This window comes from Aythya ferina (assembly GCF_964211825.1).
Source record: "Aythya ferina genome assembly, chromosome: 2".
Taxonomy (NCBI): Eukaryota; Metazoa; Chordata; class Aves; order Anseriformes; family Anatidae; genus Aythya; species Aythya ferina.
This window is the reverse complement of record NC_140297.1, coordinates 110887097-110904421: the sequence shown is the minus strand read 5'-3', so window position 1 is coordinate 110904421 and position 17325 is coordinate 110887097. Positions and strand designations below refer to the sequence as shown.

At 37.8% G+C, this 17325-nt stretch overlaps 1 protein-coding gene across 1 annotated transcript in view; it reads right to left on the bottom strand.

Moving 5' to 3' along the window:
• Positions 1–2705: 2705 nt before the first annotated feature.
• YES1 (YES proto-oncogene 1, Src family tyrosine kinase) overlaps positions 2706–17325 on the bottom strand; it is a 51116-nt gene continuing 36496 nt past the window's right edge. The window contains exons 3-12 of the mRNA XM_084507655.1: positions 14223–14322; positions 13085–13183; positions 10116–10219; positions 9782–9931; positions 9404–9559; positions 8946–9125; positions 7036–7112; positions 6544–6697; positions 5841–5972; positions 2706–5013 (exon numbers count right to left, since the gene is read on the bottom strand). Coding sequence (XP_084363781.1) covers positions 4805–5013; positions 5841–5972; positions 6544–6697; positions 7036–7112; positions 8946–9125; positions 9404–9559; positions 9782–9931; positions 10116–10219; positions 13085–13183; positions 14223–14322 — 1361 coding nt within the window. The 3' untranslated portion in view covers positions 2706–4804. The remainder of the gene's footprint in view (positions 5014–5840; positions 5973–6543; positions 6698–7035; positions 7113–8945; positions 9126–9403; positions 9560–9781; positions 9932–10115; positions 10220–13084; positions 13184–14222; positions 14323–17325) is intronic.

The following is a 17325-nucleotide window of genomic DNA, read 5'->3' as shown; positions in this document are numbered from 1 at the left end:
TATCAGTAGCCTCAGGGAGAGACTCAGTGACCTAGCAGCGGGGCACAAAGGAGAGGGGTGAAGTCTCCCACTGTGAGTAGCTTTCTGATAAAAAAGGGAATGCTTTCACAGCAGTTAGCTCCAGCGCTGGTGCATGACTGATTCATCATGAATGCTTGTACTCAGGTTTCCCTTTTAAATTTGCAGTCTGTTCTTCAGGCCCTGCTGAGTTTAACTAGGTAACTGTCTCCTCTCCTTTAGGGAGAACAAATCAAAAGCAGCACAAGGGCCAATGCGTGTTTCTACTCAAAATAAATGAAATGCTTGGGGGAGACGGACCGTGTTTTATAAAAGCACACAGTGCTTTGTATAACTCGATGCCCCCAGTAACAGTGGGTTTTACACTTTAACAATAAATATAACTTCAAATTTAAAGAAAATGTTTAAAACAGCCAATGTGCTATGCCCAATAAGCAAATGTTTGCATGCAGAACTGACAGGAGAAATGAGCTCAGTGGGTCCCATAAAGACCACGGGTCCTGTGCTGAATGCCTAACCTCTAGTAAATTCTGAAGCACTCTACACCTACACAGAGAGGAAGGAAACCTAATCCCAATGCCTACATCAATATAGCCCCACAAAGAAAAAAATGCTAAATGAAGCCAGACTGTCTGAAATGCCATCACTCTGAGTGCGAGCTCCAGAGGCACGCATCCCTGTCAACCTGGGATCTAGAGACTGGTCTCTCTCTGTATCATTTTTGCCTAAGAACTGATCAAGTTCTTAAGCCTGTATCTGTGGATGAAGTCCTGCACTGGGTTCCACTCCCTACCTTTAACACAACCCCTCACACTGAACAGCCACCTATGTAAGATCCAGCAGCAATCCAGGACTTGAGCTCAGAGCCCGTTTGCCACTCTAGGCCATTATATCACAAATAAATGCAAACACCCCATTTCCATCTACCGCCTCTTCCCATCTGGCTTAAAAAGGCATTTGCCGGAGATGTGCATCAAGAGGGTTCCCCATCCTGCACTGACTGCGAGCCTCCAGCAATGCCTGGAGGGTCGACGGCAGCCGTGTGCCTGCTCTAGGACCAGGCTGACACAGGTGCAAGATGCAAAGGCACCTGCACTTCCAAGCATTCACATAAATAAGAGTCCAGGTACCCACCCCACAAGACATGAGTTAGGTAGGGAACGTATGAACATCAATTCTGGCCTTCAGCAGCTGTCCACCCAGCCCTGCCTTTGGTGCCCAAAATTACAGTTACACAAAATTAGCCCTAAAATCTTGACTAATTGCGTGATGATTTGAACCTGCTGTTTGCAACATGCTGCTTAGCTTAAGAGCGTGCTGTGGTTTAAACCCAAGATGACTGTGTAGCTCCACAGCAGTCCTGTGTACTGGGGGAAAGTTGGTACAAGTACAAACATCTACAGCATCTTCAGAGAAAACATAAAAGCTGAGGGTTTTATTGGATTAAACAGATCAAAATAAATAACAAGAGTGAGGGTTCATTAAGTTTAGTTATGTTTAGATTCATTCTCCATGTTTGAGGTTTCTCAATGTGGTGTTGATAACGTTTCAGAATAAACAGTATTCTAGATAGCATTCTGGCTTGTCTCTACCCTTCAGCAAACCTTTATTTATTTATTTATTATTTATTTTTAAAGACCTTTGTAAGGCTAGTTTTCAGCCCAGTGAAATGACATTTCAGTGGTTGCAAGGGTAAGAACACATAAGGTTCTTTTCATCGTGCTTTACACTAAAATAGGGATGTATTTTATCTAAACAGTAGGATCATAGACATTTTTATGTTTGGAAGTTTACTCAAAAGTATAAAAATATTCTTAAAATACTACAGTGTGAAAGAATGAGTGACAGAAACAATCTGCAGGCCTACCACGAAGACTGGACATGATGACGTTCAGATGGACAACGGGGAGCACACAGATTACCAGATATTACATGATTGTTGTCATTAAAAATAGCAAAACATTAATTACAGTACAGAACATACTTAAAATACAGTAAACCTTGCAGCTCATAGCATCGGTAAGAACACTTTTAGCGCTGTGTTATGAGTTGTTATTGAAACTCAAACCATATGTTGGCAGCAGTAGCACTGCTACTAGTGGCACTGCACACGAATTTCAGGATTTGTGATTTGAGTGCACTGGTCTTTGTGACAGCTAACAGTCCGTGAAGTTGAGATAAAACACCAGCTATCACAAGAACAGATTTACAAAGTTCCCTGAAAAAAACTGTGCAGAAGTCAGCAGTGACTGCCAACAGCAGATAAAGGGAAAGAGGGGACACACGCCTGGCTGGCAGCGTGGCAGTGGCTGCCAGCCCAGAGCCTACTTTGGGATTTCTCATCAAAACCCCAAGCCTGTCTGTCTGTCTATCCATTGTGGGGCATTTATTTTAAGTTTAGGCAGAATAGTTCTAGCCAATTCCTCCCAAGGACTCCTGAACTGCTCTAGAAAAAGTCTCCCTTTTCACAGCAACAGTTTCTAACACATCGTGAACTCAGTATCTTTTACGGAAGTACATTAAAACAGTTTACAGAGGATAAAAATACACCCTGAAGTCATCAAGACAGCTATAGATTCAAAGTTCAGTTTTCCCTTTTATTCCCCTCCTTTTTCCCTCAATATGAAGGCTTTTGCTCTCTCCCTGCCCCATTCCCCCCTCTTCATCCCCCCCCCCAAATAAGCAGATGCAATCAAGGAGAAATTTATTTTGAACCAATTCTGCAAAACAGTTCAACAATGCCATACTTTATAAAAATACTTAGTTACATAATTAAACTTATTACTATTTATATAAAAAGTGTGAATGTGAATTTTAAACTCTGTTAGGGTAAGAACCACATCAAGATCCTCAGGTGAAACAAATAAATTTTCATAAACATACAAACTCTTTTGGAGAAGTCTTATAATACACAACCATTTACAATGAACACGTTCATTAAGTTAGTGTTTTATTCCTTTGCTATACAAGTGTTATTACAATGAACTGTTCCATTCTGTAATTAAAATCCAAACAATGCCAGTGTCATTTTTGGCATTTGTTGTTATAGCTGTATTAATACATAAACTCATATGATTGTGTTATTTATTTTAAAATATTTAGAAAAATTAAAATTCCATTGTATTTTTCGATCTTCGTTGTGTCTTTTTTTTGTTTGCTTTGTTTTTCTTACATAAAGCCCTTTTAAAATTTGATAACCACAGATGTACAGGTGATGAGTGATGATGAAGGAAAATTGAAAATGATGGCACTGTACTTACAAAGATCTGTTTGGTAGCTGGATTCAGTGTAGTGTAAACCCATGAAAAAAGGTAGGTTTAGTACCAGAACTATATTACCAACTTTTCTGAAATTCATTTGTTGGATAGCTTTACAATGCTAATATAAATTCAAACCCGATAGATACGTAAGAGTTTAGTGTTTCAAAATTAAAGTATATAAGCTTGATCAGAAATTCAAAAACGTCATGCAAATTGTTGAGTAAAAGACATGATGTTATTGCTTGATATGTCAGTAGCCAAAAAAAATAAATCTAGATGTCGTGTGAGCTGGGCTGAAAGCCAGCAAATTTCAATGTCACTGTATTCGGACAATATTAAATATATTTTCTCCCTTTAGTTTTTAAACTTTCACATTTTCTTTTCTTTATTTTTAGTTAAATAATTCTGTAGGAAGGGCATAAGTGGGAAGAGCAACTGTGTGTAAGGGTGTCTTAATAGTCAAGAAAAGCAAAAGTGCAATCAAATCCCTGAACTAGTGACAATTAACATTTGTGGCACCCACCCTTGCTAACACATATAAGCCACATACAACAGTACCGAATCTGTCTCTGCAAAAGGACTAAGAAGTGGCCATTTACCAGCTTCAATCTTGCTTTCATGGTGAGCTTTGTTCAGGTAGTCTTCCCATACAAAAGCTCTCTGTAGGATCGGAGCTTAAAAGATAAAAGGATTTCCCCCCATGATTGTATCACATAGTTTCAAGTTCAAATATCATCATACTTTAGCAACATAATTTTATAAAATATTACCTCATTTTCTAGTTACCTTCATTATTCTTAATTAGCTACGCAGAAAGAAAAAAGAAAAATCTCTCATGCTACTTTCCAGTTATATTAATACAAGTATTAACACAGTGCATTATGCTCTCTAATTTCACTATTGAGGTCTACCATTTAGATCAAGTTTGTCATTCTCTGTTCCAATTTCTCTTTTAACCTGCCTACCCTAATTAAGTCCATGCAAGAGGAAGCTTATGGATCAAGACTATGTATCAAATATGGTTGTACCATCTTAAGGGGGAAGAATGGGGGACGGGACATATAATTTTGAACACAGGAAGTTTTACAGAACTGGAATAGCATTGCTTGGTCCCACGAAGTTCTTCTGCTTTAAAAATGTCCTACCCCAAGATCACTTTAATTCCAGACAATTCCCTCCTTAGTAAATGATTAAATGTTGGAAAAATAAAGGATTTGAAACATTGTTGTTTTTTTTCTGCTATCATTCACACCAACGCTCATTTTACTAGCCCGTATTATCAGTAAGCTTCCTTTGGACCCTGAAGTAAGTTGGGAAATAGGAAAAAAAAAATACACGTCATTGGTAAATTAGATTATAACATTTTAAAAGTGGTTTTGTGCAACTGTATTATGAAATTCCAGTTTGCCATTAAGAGCATGCAAAGTAGCGAAGATTTTCTTTCCTTTGATTCCTTATAGACGTCAGGAATTCTTTGCAAGTCTTTTACATTTGGCAGATTTGTGCATGTTATATAGACTGTTGGCTTATAAATTGTCTCCAGGCTGGTACTGTGGTTCTGTAGCAGTAAAGTAGTCCTCCAAGAAAGACTGAATATATTCAAATGTTGGTCTCTCATCAGGGTCCTTCTTCCAACACAGTTTCATTAACTCATGAAGAGACTCTGGGCAGCCCTGTGGGCAAGGCATCCTATATCCACGTTCCACTTGTTCCAGAACTTCCCGATTCACCATCCCTAATAAAAAGAAAGCATTTTACCTTTGAATGTCATTATACAAAGAACAGTTAGCCAAAGCTTTTCAAGTTTCTCCAACCACGGTGTTGTTTACAATGTGCATGTGAATCTACCGTTTCAGAATATTTCATGAATGCGTTTTATGTTGAGTGAATTTTTAAATTCTTGGATTAAATACATTTTCTGAAAATTATTTAATTGTTCTGATAATTCCTCAGTACCTGGTCCTTCCTTCATTTGTATAGTTACTTGTATATTTTGCTACAGAACATTTACCACTGTTTTAAGCCTGTTATTTCAAAAAGGAGACTCAAGCACAGATACCTTCTGCTTGCCTAAGCTTCTACTAAAGGACCACTTAATTTGGTATCATTATGCCTTTTTATTATGCATATGCCTAGCAGAACTACCTTACAACTCTAGTCACAGAAAAATATCTGACAGAACATGTTATATATGCTTAGTTTCAAAAACAGGTCTGGCAGGTTCATTCTATGGATGCTTACTGTAGACTGGGAAAATGTCAACAAAAGTAGAAATTTCAGGAACAGACAGACAGGAAAACCTAAGGACACCCACTAATCTGAAAAGAACTATCAGTCACATTTGCAAATTCTATAATCTTAAAACACTTTAAGGAGCATGTAATAGTTAATCTGTAAATAAAACAAGTAGCTTTGTGAACAAAGGAACTAGTGAAGCGTTACCAAGCTTTTGTCTCTGCTTGTCAGCTGTGGGCTGTGGATGAAGGTTAGAAGTCAAAAAGGTAACTTCAGAAACAAAGAACACCACAAAGTAAAGGAAGATCTATTCCATTTTCCTCTTACCTGGATACGGCACTCTCCCCTTTGTTACCAGCTCTGTCAGTAAAATTCCAAATGACCACACATCTGACTTAATTGTAAACCGACCGTACAGCGCTGCTTCTGGAGCGGTCCATTTAATTGGAAATTTAGCTCCTGCAGACATCGGAAAGACAGATACTCAATTTACCCTTGGTCACGCATCGTTTACTTAAGCTTCAAAATATTTTAAAAAGAATACTGCACTCAAATTTTTTTAGTTTGCTTTGTTTGACCAAATTCAAGGTAGTTTAGTATTTTAGCATTTTAAGCTGGAAAGCAGTTTCAAACCAAAGCAGCAACTACTGGCTATAATTTCTGGAAGCAGTTAAGACATCTGGGATTCTTAATTAAATACGTTTCCAGAAGTGGGGTGATCTTCAGAAATTGAGGAATACCCTCTCTAGAACCTCATCTCTCTTCAAATTATAGCAAGTTTTTACCTAAAAAAAAACGTTTCAAATGTCTTTTAAAAACATAAGCAAGTTGCTAAATAATTCTGAACACAGAAAGTTTACAAAATATGCACTTAAGCAAGAGGGACACCCAAACATAGCTGTGCAAGCACACTTATATGCATTATCTTTATTCACGCATACAGCATACATTGACACTCTGCTAAATGTAATAGTTCTAAATAATTTTAAGATAACTGGACTTATTTATTGAGTAAATAAATCAATCTTACCTTGTCTTGCAGTGTACTCATTGTCCTCTATTAACCTTGCTAAACCAAAGTCTGCTATTTTACACACAAGATTGTCTCCTACAAGAATGTTAGCTGCCCGGAGATCCCTGTGGATGTAGTTCATTCTTTCAATGTAAGCCATGCCATCAGCAATCTTAAAAATAAAGTTTTATTAAAAATTACTTTCCATGACTACATACATTTAGCCTAAGCATTAAATTATATCATTTTATTTTAGGTGTATTCTCATTGTGTAAGTATATGAAGTAAAGCACAGCTTGTGACAACATTGATTTGAGTGTGCCTGGCTCTACAGTATCTATCAATTTGTAACTGACCATATCTTTTTGACAAATTACAAAAATCTACAACAGAAAATGTAAGAAAGAACAGTGTACAACTGCTAGTGTACAATATTTATATTTAGTTGATATTTGATATAGTTTTAAATTTCTAAGCATAAAATATAATTTTCTTGGTTATAAAATGTACCTGAGCAGCCATATCGACGAGCTGTGGAAGTTTTAAGTACTTTCCTTCTCCTTCTTTTAGGAAGTCTAGTAAGCTGCCTGTAAAATATGACAACAGTTTGATGAAAAACAACAGAAAAACACACTAACTTGTCCTGAAAACATGAACAAGATTTTTTTTTCTAGACGTTAGGATTGATGCATTCAGCTCCCAAAATCTGAGTTTGAAAATCCTCATTTACCAGAGCAATTGAGTATGCCCGTATAGTTGATTCTACTCTGCAAATTTTATCTAAGCACTTTTTAATCAATTTTAATAATTCAGATAACTAAACGCTGATAAAACAGACTGCCATTGATGATTATATTGCCTGACCTTCCTGGTATCAATGCCTTTCCTGGCTGGACTTTCCACAATTTCTAATTAAACAAACAACAATTACAAAAACAACAACAACAACAAAAACCACCTATATGTTAGTTAAATCTTCTGCCAGCTCCAATTCTATACCAGAGAAGTGATTCTGAAATTGCTGCTTTTAATTCCTTACATGGGAAAACAAAAGTATCTTCCATACTTTACGATATATTATGTTCTCATATTTATATAACACAATTGTGTCCAGAATATTTCAGCATTAGTAGTATTTGAAATTAATTCCAAGGACCTGTGCTTTTTAAAGACAATAATTTTTACATGTATGTTAAAATCCTGTTTCTGACACAACAGCTTTCCATAAGGGTAGAGGAACAGACTGAATAAAGACTAATCCATAATCTGTCTTATTGGAGTCAAAGTAAGACAGACAAAATGAAAAGTGCAGTGATGGTTGGGGAAAAAAATCACTAAATAGCAGGTCTTGCAGTGGACTCATGGCAGTAGTAACGAATTTGATCTGTCTGATGCGGTTTTAGTCAGTTGCTGTATTTTTTCATTGGAAATAAGAGCATGAAAGGCTCAAGGCTGCTTTTTCAAGGTAACATCCCTAGAAAGCAATTGTTTATCTTGACTGCCTTGCTAAAACCCGATTTCTGAACAATGAAAACTGATTTTGCATGACTAATTTAAGATCTGACAGAGACTGTCTACTGTTATTTAGAAAAAACAACAAAACAGAAAGAAATTCTTAAATTTTCTATTCCTATGTTTTCAAACTTGTAAAACACTTTAAAATCTTTTTAAACAGGGAAAAATAAAACACACACAAAAAAACATATTTGTGGAAGAGTACTGAACACAAGCAGCTACTCTCCTGGGCTTTGGCAATACTTCTATTTTTTACCAGGATAGCAAAATTTCTCTGAGTTAAACAGACGTTTGCATTTTTCAAAATCCAGAAAAATTGACATGAGAATCCATTTCTTCTAAATACTAATATGCTTTTGAAGTTCATTTCCACATTCAAACTAAATCTCTATTTCACTAGCAGGGGGATATATCAAGGAAAGAAGGGCGAAGGACTGAAAACAAAGAGAGATAAAGGCCAGAGTCTGCTAAAAATAGCCAACTATTTTAAAATTCATCACTCTTCTAGACACGAAACAGAACAAAACAAAACAACTAATTCTGTTGTTGTGAGCATGAACAGAAGGAAGGCATATTCTTGTAATAGTATTTGTAGCTATACCACCCAATTTAAATATACCAATTTAAATATACCAATATATGCACTAAATAAATGAGGAAAAATGAAATGAAATGAAATGAAATCATGTACTTGGAAGATTAGCAAGGGTGACACAGATGCATCAAAAAATTCATGCCTCCACCCATGATCTAAATCGGAACTGCTTCAAGTAGGTCAAGCATTGCTCATTTTAATTTAATCAGAATTATCATTTTAAACCTAACATTAATTAAACATTTAATTTGTTCCTGGGGTTTTAAATAATCTTTCTGATACAGTATCTTCAGCCTATTCTGCCACACACCTTTTGTCATGAATTCAGTGACTATGTAGATTGGTTCCTCAGAAACAACGGCATACAGCGGAACAAGCTTGTCGTGTCGTAATTTCTTCATGATTTGAGCCTCCTGCAGAAAAGCTTCTGGCATCATTGTTCCAGGTTTTAGTGTCTTGATTGCTACTTTTGTGGTTCCATTCCATGTTCCTAGAGAAGCAAATTATATGTTATTCTCCAATACAAAACCAAAGAGGTTTTCTGCTTTTTTTTTTTTTTATTTTTTGCTTCAGTTTTGTTAGGTAACAGAGAATCTTAAATTACTAACTACATCGAATATTATTTTTAACTTTATGTGACTGATCATAATCAGTATTTTTCCTTCAATTATTTATAAGATTATCTTTTCAGATTCTGATACTGACTTACTTAAAATACTGTTAAAAGATGCATACAGACAACTGAAAGATGTCAGCTTAAGCTCTTACCCATCCATACTTCACCAAAACATCCTTGGCCCAACTTAACTTCCAGCCTCAAAGATTCTCTAGGGATTTCCCATGCATCTTTTGCTAGTCCCTGTGTTTGTGGTTTCACAGTGGGACACACAGTTGTTAGCTTATGACACAGCCCATCGGCATGTTCTGGAAAATGGAAAAAAAAAAAAAAAAAGCTTAATAGTTAAACAGGGTAACACTATAGCAGAAGTAACGTCCTAATGTTGGTAAAAGAACTATTTCATTTACTGTTTATCAAAATCAAAAAGAAACTTTGTAATTGTGAATTTTAAAAATAAGCTACATATGAAGTTTTTCTTCCTCATGGTAAACACAAGCTAGTCTTGGAACACCAGACTTTCGGCTTACCTCTGTAGTGCTTCACCAACTTCTGTAGAGATTCAAATTGTGCTCTGGTTGTGATATAGTATCCACCATTGTCAAGTTTTCTGATTTTGTAGTGTTTCACATTATCACCTCTGACCTCATCCCAGTCACGTATGGAAAGGGAGTAAGCACCTAGGAAATAAGTCATACCTGCTGTTTCACCAAAAATTTACAAATATTTTTGATGCATCTCCCCTACTGTCATTATACACACACACGTGTGCACATGCATACGTGTAATGTAATCAGCGTAAAAATAGTCCTCGTGCTCACCCTGGGGAGAAGAGGAAGAAGAGATATACAGAGGCACACATACCTTTAGTGGTTTCACTCTCTCTTACTAAGAAAATGCCGCGCTGGTTCCCAGGATTTAAAAGTAGCCTTTCTGCATCCTTCCTGCCCATTTTACCAAAATACCACCTAGAAAAAGTTAGAGGAAATTAGTGTCAATAAAAGTCTCCTACGCTTTTCTAGTCATATAAATACAAGATTTATAAATCTCAAGCATTGACTGGGCTACTAATATTACAAAGCAGTTACAAATCAATAAAAGTAAAAACGTCCATATAATTGGAAGATTAAGATGACCTATTTCTACGTGACTAATTTCTATTGTTCACAAAATAAGTAAAAAGAGGTCTCTGTCTGCAAATATTATGTTTTTCTTATGGTTCAACAGTAGATATCAGTAGTATTCATTGCTGAAAGTAACACCCTCCTTGTAGTAAAGTTCATAGGGCAAGCTGAATCAGATGACAATGAAATACTGTTGGTGGCATACTCAAAACATTGCAGAAGCCAAAACTACCTTCTCTAGGAAGTTTCAGCTATAAATCACAAAACAGTATTTAATGCAAAGTGGGTGTGCAGCAAGATCATCGGATCACATTTATTCAGGTTGGAAGAGCCCCTGGGGGGTCTCTGGTCCAGCCTCCTGCTGCAAGCAGGATCAGGATCAGCTGTGAGATCTGACCTGGCTGCTGAGGGGGTGTCCAGTTCAGTCCTGAATATCCTAAAGGGTGAACGCTGCATAGCTTCCATGCGCAACCTGTGCCCCTACCTGGCTGCCTGTCCTCAGGGTAAAACGCTTTTTGTTACTTCCACCTGGAACCTCCTCTGTTCAACTTCTGTTCTCTCTCATCCTTTTGCTGCACACCTCAGTAGGGGGAGCACTTTTTTCTCCTGTTCATGTAGGAATACCCTTTTGGTAGGTATCATGTAGTTCTCTCTGAGCAACACTCCATCTTTGAATTCTAATATTGAAAAGTATGGAGATGTTTTAACACATCTGCTTTTTTTTCTTGCCTGAAGTTATTTCAGAAAAGGAAAGTCTTCTATTAGAAGAAAATAGTAATTTTCATTAAAATCATAAAAGTCACTAAATGAAGCAAAGTGTAAATTTCCAACATTTTAATTTGGGACCGTTGTAGCATCAAGCTAATCTGGCTTTATGATTGTTGGAAGTTGGCAAAAAATGTAGGTAAGGAGGGATCATTTTGTTGGCATGTGATCAGAACAGCCTGTACAATCAGTTAGGAATTTTAAACTTATTTTTACTTATTATTGTGGTCACAGTTTGACATGCAAAATTAGAACTGGTCATGAGCGTACATACACTTGAAACAACTTTGAAGTAACTCTTAGTCTTAATGAAGCAAAGTTGAACCCCAAGACTATGGCAATTTACAAACTATATTGTAAAGTCTTATTTTATTTTAGTACCTATAAAATATTAGTAGGTTTAACTTTTTTTTTTTTTAAACTAGTGTTCAACATCTATGTTATAGCAGCATTCAAAAGCCACAAGGATAATATGGATCCTATCACAAGCAGTTTGTGATATAAATGCCTTCAAGCTTAGAAAAGACCGTTTAAAGAAAATCCTAGCAATCTGGGGATGTATATTGCCTTGCACTCCTAACTCCAGCCACAATCACAACACAAAATCTATAAACACAATCAAGGGAAAGGGCTAACAAATGAGCTCTAAAGCAAATGAGCTCGATTCCAAATGCTGTAGTAATATTTAATAAAATTAGCACTAGTTCTTTAAAATAGCGTCAGTTTAAAACAGCCTCCTCACTCATTACCCCTCACTCTCACCTCCAGTCATCACAAAAACGTATGACAAAGCCCAACCACCACATTTTGCTTGTCTTTAGGAGCAATACTTCCTTTGCAGAAGCACTGCATTCTTTGTTTGCAAAGGTCTACTGTTTCCATTTTACCACTACTGCAGCCCTAATGACAACATGCTTTTACTGCATAGTTTAAAAAATGGTAATAATAATACCGATCTCATTTTTTTCAAAAAAAAAAAAAAAATCAATTTTAAAAGCAGACGAAATACAATAAAATAAACCATAGACCATAAAATAACAACAAGCCTGCGGCACAATCACTTTTTAATAGCAAAAATCCGGATGAGAGCAGCAGCACGCTGAAGTCTCAGCTTGAGATTCAGGAAATGTCCTGGAAATTGGGCAGCTTTCCCAAAAGTGCCGTAGGAAACACGGAAGAGCCCAGATCATGTATGGGGAAATTGCTTATTTGCAGAACCATGCCTGTTTATCACAGCAAGAGCTGTGGAGCGTTACATTGCTAGTACAATAACTACAATTAGTCCCTTGAAACAAGCATCACCTGAAAGTATACCCCAACTCACAATTACCAAAATAACTTTACACAATTCTGTAAGTGCTTTGGGATCTTTGTAATTAAATGTAGGAAGTACTGGTACCCAAAGTCATGAAAAATTCCCAACTCATAGTTGTCCCTAGTGTGCCTAACAATTCCATCACCAAGAAGTTGCTATAGATGAATAGATTAACAATAGCTGTCCATACCACTGTTATTTAATAATGTGAGAATGGGTACTACCAAGGATATAGCTGATATTCAACTCAGGGTTTAGCAAGCAAAAATAAGGATAAAAACCTACAGTTGAGGATGTGTGAACTCTTAACTAAAAGCATGTATTTTTGCTCAATGAGAAATACAGTGCATGTCCCACAGTTCTCACCTCCATTACTACACTCTCCCAAACTTTCTCCTTTAGCCCTGCACATGGCAAGCACAAATAAAACATTTGCAGAAGTATTCACTTTACCAGTAGTAATAATTGTATCTTTGACACTACCCACATAGCATTCCTATCCTTTAATTAGTAGTGTTATCCTACTATCCCTTCAGTGTTACATGCAAGGAATTAAGGGAACAGTATCACCACAGAGTAAAAATGTAGAATGGATAACAAGAACAGATTGACAGGGTACAGCGTCTTACTCTTCTGCTTGAATGGAGTCTGCAGGAGCTACATAATTGCTTGGGATGTAGCCTGTTTTTCCCGTAGCAATGGATCTTGCTTCCCACCAGTCTCCTTCCCTGCAAGGAAAGATCAGTTATCTCTTCTACACATGAACAATACATCATTCCTAACAGCTACAGCATCCTGATGTATGAAAGACAGGTTAAATTTAGGTAACATTTTATTTTAATTGAGAAGGACTCTAAAAGAATTTCTGCTACACCTGAATGTATTTTCCTTTTAATTGTGAACAATGTGAGTGCTTCTTGGTGGAATTCTGTACTTTAAACGATTCTTTGTTTAAAGTAAAGGAGTTTATCTATATATGCAAAATGCAAACCTGCAACAAAACATTTTATGATGGAGGTATGTAGACAAACTTCCCAGTTCCTAGTCTTATTCTGCCTCATCCATGTCATTCTGCCTGTACAGTGACAGCAAGAAACAAAAGAAGCAGAAAGTGAGCTAATAAAATTAAGAGAACTCAATGAATGAAAACTGTCCCACCTACATATTAGAACTACTACCACACCCAAAATCTGCATGAAAAGAAGTCTTCAAAGTAAAAAAATAATTTATTTTTTACTAGGCTTCTAGAAATCAGGCCGTAATACTCCAGAACATCAAGCTACTACTAAGCTACCTTAGCGTGGGTTTTCTACAGAGGCCAGTGAGATGTGTTTCCATGGCCAGAAGTCCTCTCCTACCAGCAGGCTGCTCACTCCTGCATTCGTGGTGCAGTGCTGCCAGTTTCCCCACCTCCCTGTCAGATGGACAGGCAACGCACAGAGCTTGCAACACCTCTGCTGCCCTGAAGGGGATAGCTGTGCCTTGCTGCAGAAGGGAATGCAAAGATGCAGCCCTATCAGCAGGGGAGGAGGCGGTTTTGGGCTTCCCTAGTCACTACAGCTCTGCACTTGCACCCAAACACAACCTCAGCCTGAAAGTTATCACCTTCCCAGTATAATTATTTTAATGCGTGTTGACTCTGTCATCTGAGAAAAAAAATAATCCATCTACTCTTCACTGAAATATGACACATACATTTGAAGTAGGGCCAAGGATCTATTCATTCCGAACAATGCCCAAGTGAAGTTTATGAATGAGAACACTTACGTGTTGTTTATTATCTGGAACCGTTCACCTTTCTTAAATGAAAGGTCATCTGTAGTTCTAGCTTCATAATCATATAAGGCCACAAATACAGTAACACCACCTTAAGGAAAAAAAAAAAAAGATATAGCAGTAATGCTACAACTCTTGATTTAGGGACTCGCCTGTGAAAACAACTGATCACTTCTAAATTGTAAGCAAATGAATGTTTTGGGTTCCATCTGATTTTGGCAGCTAGATCAATAACTTGTTCATTTCTTTAGATAAAGGAAAGTCTATAAACAAATAACCTTAAAAAGTATATTATTTCCACAGCAAAAAAACCAACAACAGATAGATACATCACTGGAAGTACCTTTACAATTAGAGTATTTAAACAGAGACACCTGTAAGAACACATTGATAGTAAAAAAATAAAATAAAATTAAAAAAAAAAAAAAAAGTTAGCTTCTTTATAAAGTTAGCTTCTTTTTAAGAAGATCAATAATAAAAGATCCTACAACACAAAAACAGCCAACTGGCAGCCATTAATTATATATGTATTTTTTCCAGAAGTAGTTTCCTGTTGAACTCAGCTGTAAATAACTGTGGTAATTCCAACTTTCTGGGATTATAGAACAACGATCTCCGCAAGGAATTCAACTAGAAATACAAGCAGTCTGTTGAAGACAAAGACATTTCTCTGCTTTAATGCTAACATATTTTTTTAAATTCCATTAAGTATCCCAACCACTGAAGCATACCCTTGCTGAGGATGATCCATCAGTGCATTCTTCTACAGAACAATGCCAGAGATATTTCACAGGACAAGCAGCTGCGCTCCCCCAGCCCTAGGGAATTTGCTTCCCTTGTCCCCCTTCTGGTACAGGGCGCGCTGCTGAATGTGACCCACAAACATGACACAAGTGTGAGAGAATGATGGCAGGGAGGCTCCTACACTTACAGTGGGAACACATTTTCTATGCTTGAGGGAACTACTTAATAAAACTGGGCTAAAAGAAGAGAAAGAGGGGAAGGAGAACAGGCTGTATGAGATGTACGAGCCATGAGCAAAAATAAGTACCATAGCTAGAGGAAATTTAAAATCGAAAACTGCAGATGGGCAATTCAGAAACACTTCCTGAGCTCTCGAAATGCTATTTCACAGTCTAGTGGGCATTTAGGAAGCCTAATGATAATCTGAGGAATAAAATAATTAATTTTTGAGAGTACAATATTACATCTCTAGCATGCATATATATGTACCAGGAAATACACAGAAGACCACCTACAGAAACAAGCTGTGTCTAATCTTAGATGTGGCAATTAGCATGACGGTGATCAGAAAGGAAAAATACGTAATGCAATGGGTATTGTCTACATCTAGTGTTATTGTACTATGGATACTTTCTGACATAAAGTTCCAAATCAGTCAAATATTTTCATTTGATTTAGAGTCTTCCTGTGCTGATACTATCTCAGCAGGCCATAAATGGGAATGAATCTATAGTTCTAAGAAAAATAGAAAAATCTCCCTACGATTATAAAGTGAGGGTTTATTTTGAAGTATGACTTCCAAACTAAAAATTAGACTATCCCCCTCCTTTGGCACTAAAAAAAATATGTTGTTCTCATAGGTGACTCCTATCTGAGGTGAACAGAGGGCCTGATATGCTGACTGCACCCAACCCAGAGGGAAGTCTACTGCCTCCCTAGGACCCCAGTAGGAGATGTTACTAGAAAACTCCCTAGCCTGGTACAGCCTTCCAATTATTATCCTTTATTGGTTTTTCACATTAGCAGCAGCTATGAAGTAGCAAAGAGAAGTTCAAGGGTGATCAAAAGGGACTTCAGGGCTTTGAGACAACTGATTAAAGGATTGGGGCACAGGCAGCATTTTCCTCTATCTTTCCAGTAGCAGCGAACAGTATTGTAAGGAAGAGGTAGACCCAGCTCATCAATACAATACGATGAGGCACTGGAACAGGCTGCTCAGGGAAGCTGTGGATGCCCCATCCTTGGAGGTGTTCAAGGCCAGGCTGGATGGGGCTTTGGGCAGCCTGGTCTGGTAGGAGGTGTCCCTGCCCATGGCAGGGGGTTGGAATTAGATGATCTTTGAGTTCCCTTCCAATGCAAACCATTCTGTGATTCTATGAATACATGGGTCCAAAGCTGGTGTCACCAGAAGTTTGGGTTTCTTGAACATGGGATTCTTGAACACCAGGCCTGCTGCTGCCTGACTGGATACACCTTTCTCAGAGGAAGAAAAGGATTTTTGTGCAGGAGTTAGCAAGGCTGTTCAATAGTGCTTTAAACTGGATTTGAAGGAGGAAAGGGATAAAACCAGGCCTGCCTGTGCTAAGCTATGGGAAGGAAAGCATGCCAAAATTTGAGGGACTGCGTGCTAGTGAGATCCTTCAGTCTGCTTCAGGAGGAGCTGGCTACAATGAAGCACATTTGAAATGTTTCTACACCAATGCACACAGCATGAGGAATAAACAAGAGGAGCTGGAAGCCTTGGCTCCGTCCCAGAGCTGACATCATTGGCTTAAACAAAACCTGCGGGAAGAGTCCTGTGACTGGTGTGCTACAATGGCCGGTTATAGGCTCTTAAAAGGGACAGGCAGGGCAGGTGAGGCAGGGGGTGGATGGACCATACAGTGCTCGTCTCTGGTAATGTCACGGCTGAGAGCCTCTGTAAGGATAGTGGGACAACCAAATAAAGCTGATGTTGTTGTGGGAATCTACTACAGGCCACCCAGCTGGGATGATGACATCAAAGAATTATTCTTTAAGGAACTAAGAGATACCTCTAGATCAGCCACCCTTGTCATTATGGGTGACTTCAACTTGCCAGATGTTAACTGGAAAAAAAAACACACAGCTGATAAAAACATGTCCAGGAGATCCTAAAACACCTTAACGTCAAACATACTCCTTCTTGGGCTTTGTCTTCAACACCGATGATGGCCTCCAGGGGTCCCAGAGACCTGACTGTGACTGTGGGAATGATAAACTCCCAGCCGACCCTAAACTTGTGTGGGAATGGTTGCTCCAACTGGATGCATGTAAATTTATGGGGCCCAATGGGATTCATCCCAGGGTACTCAAAAAGCTGACTGATGTC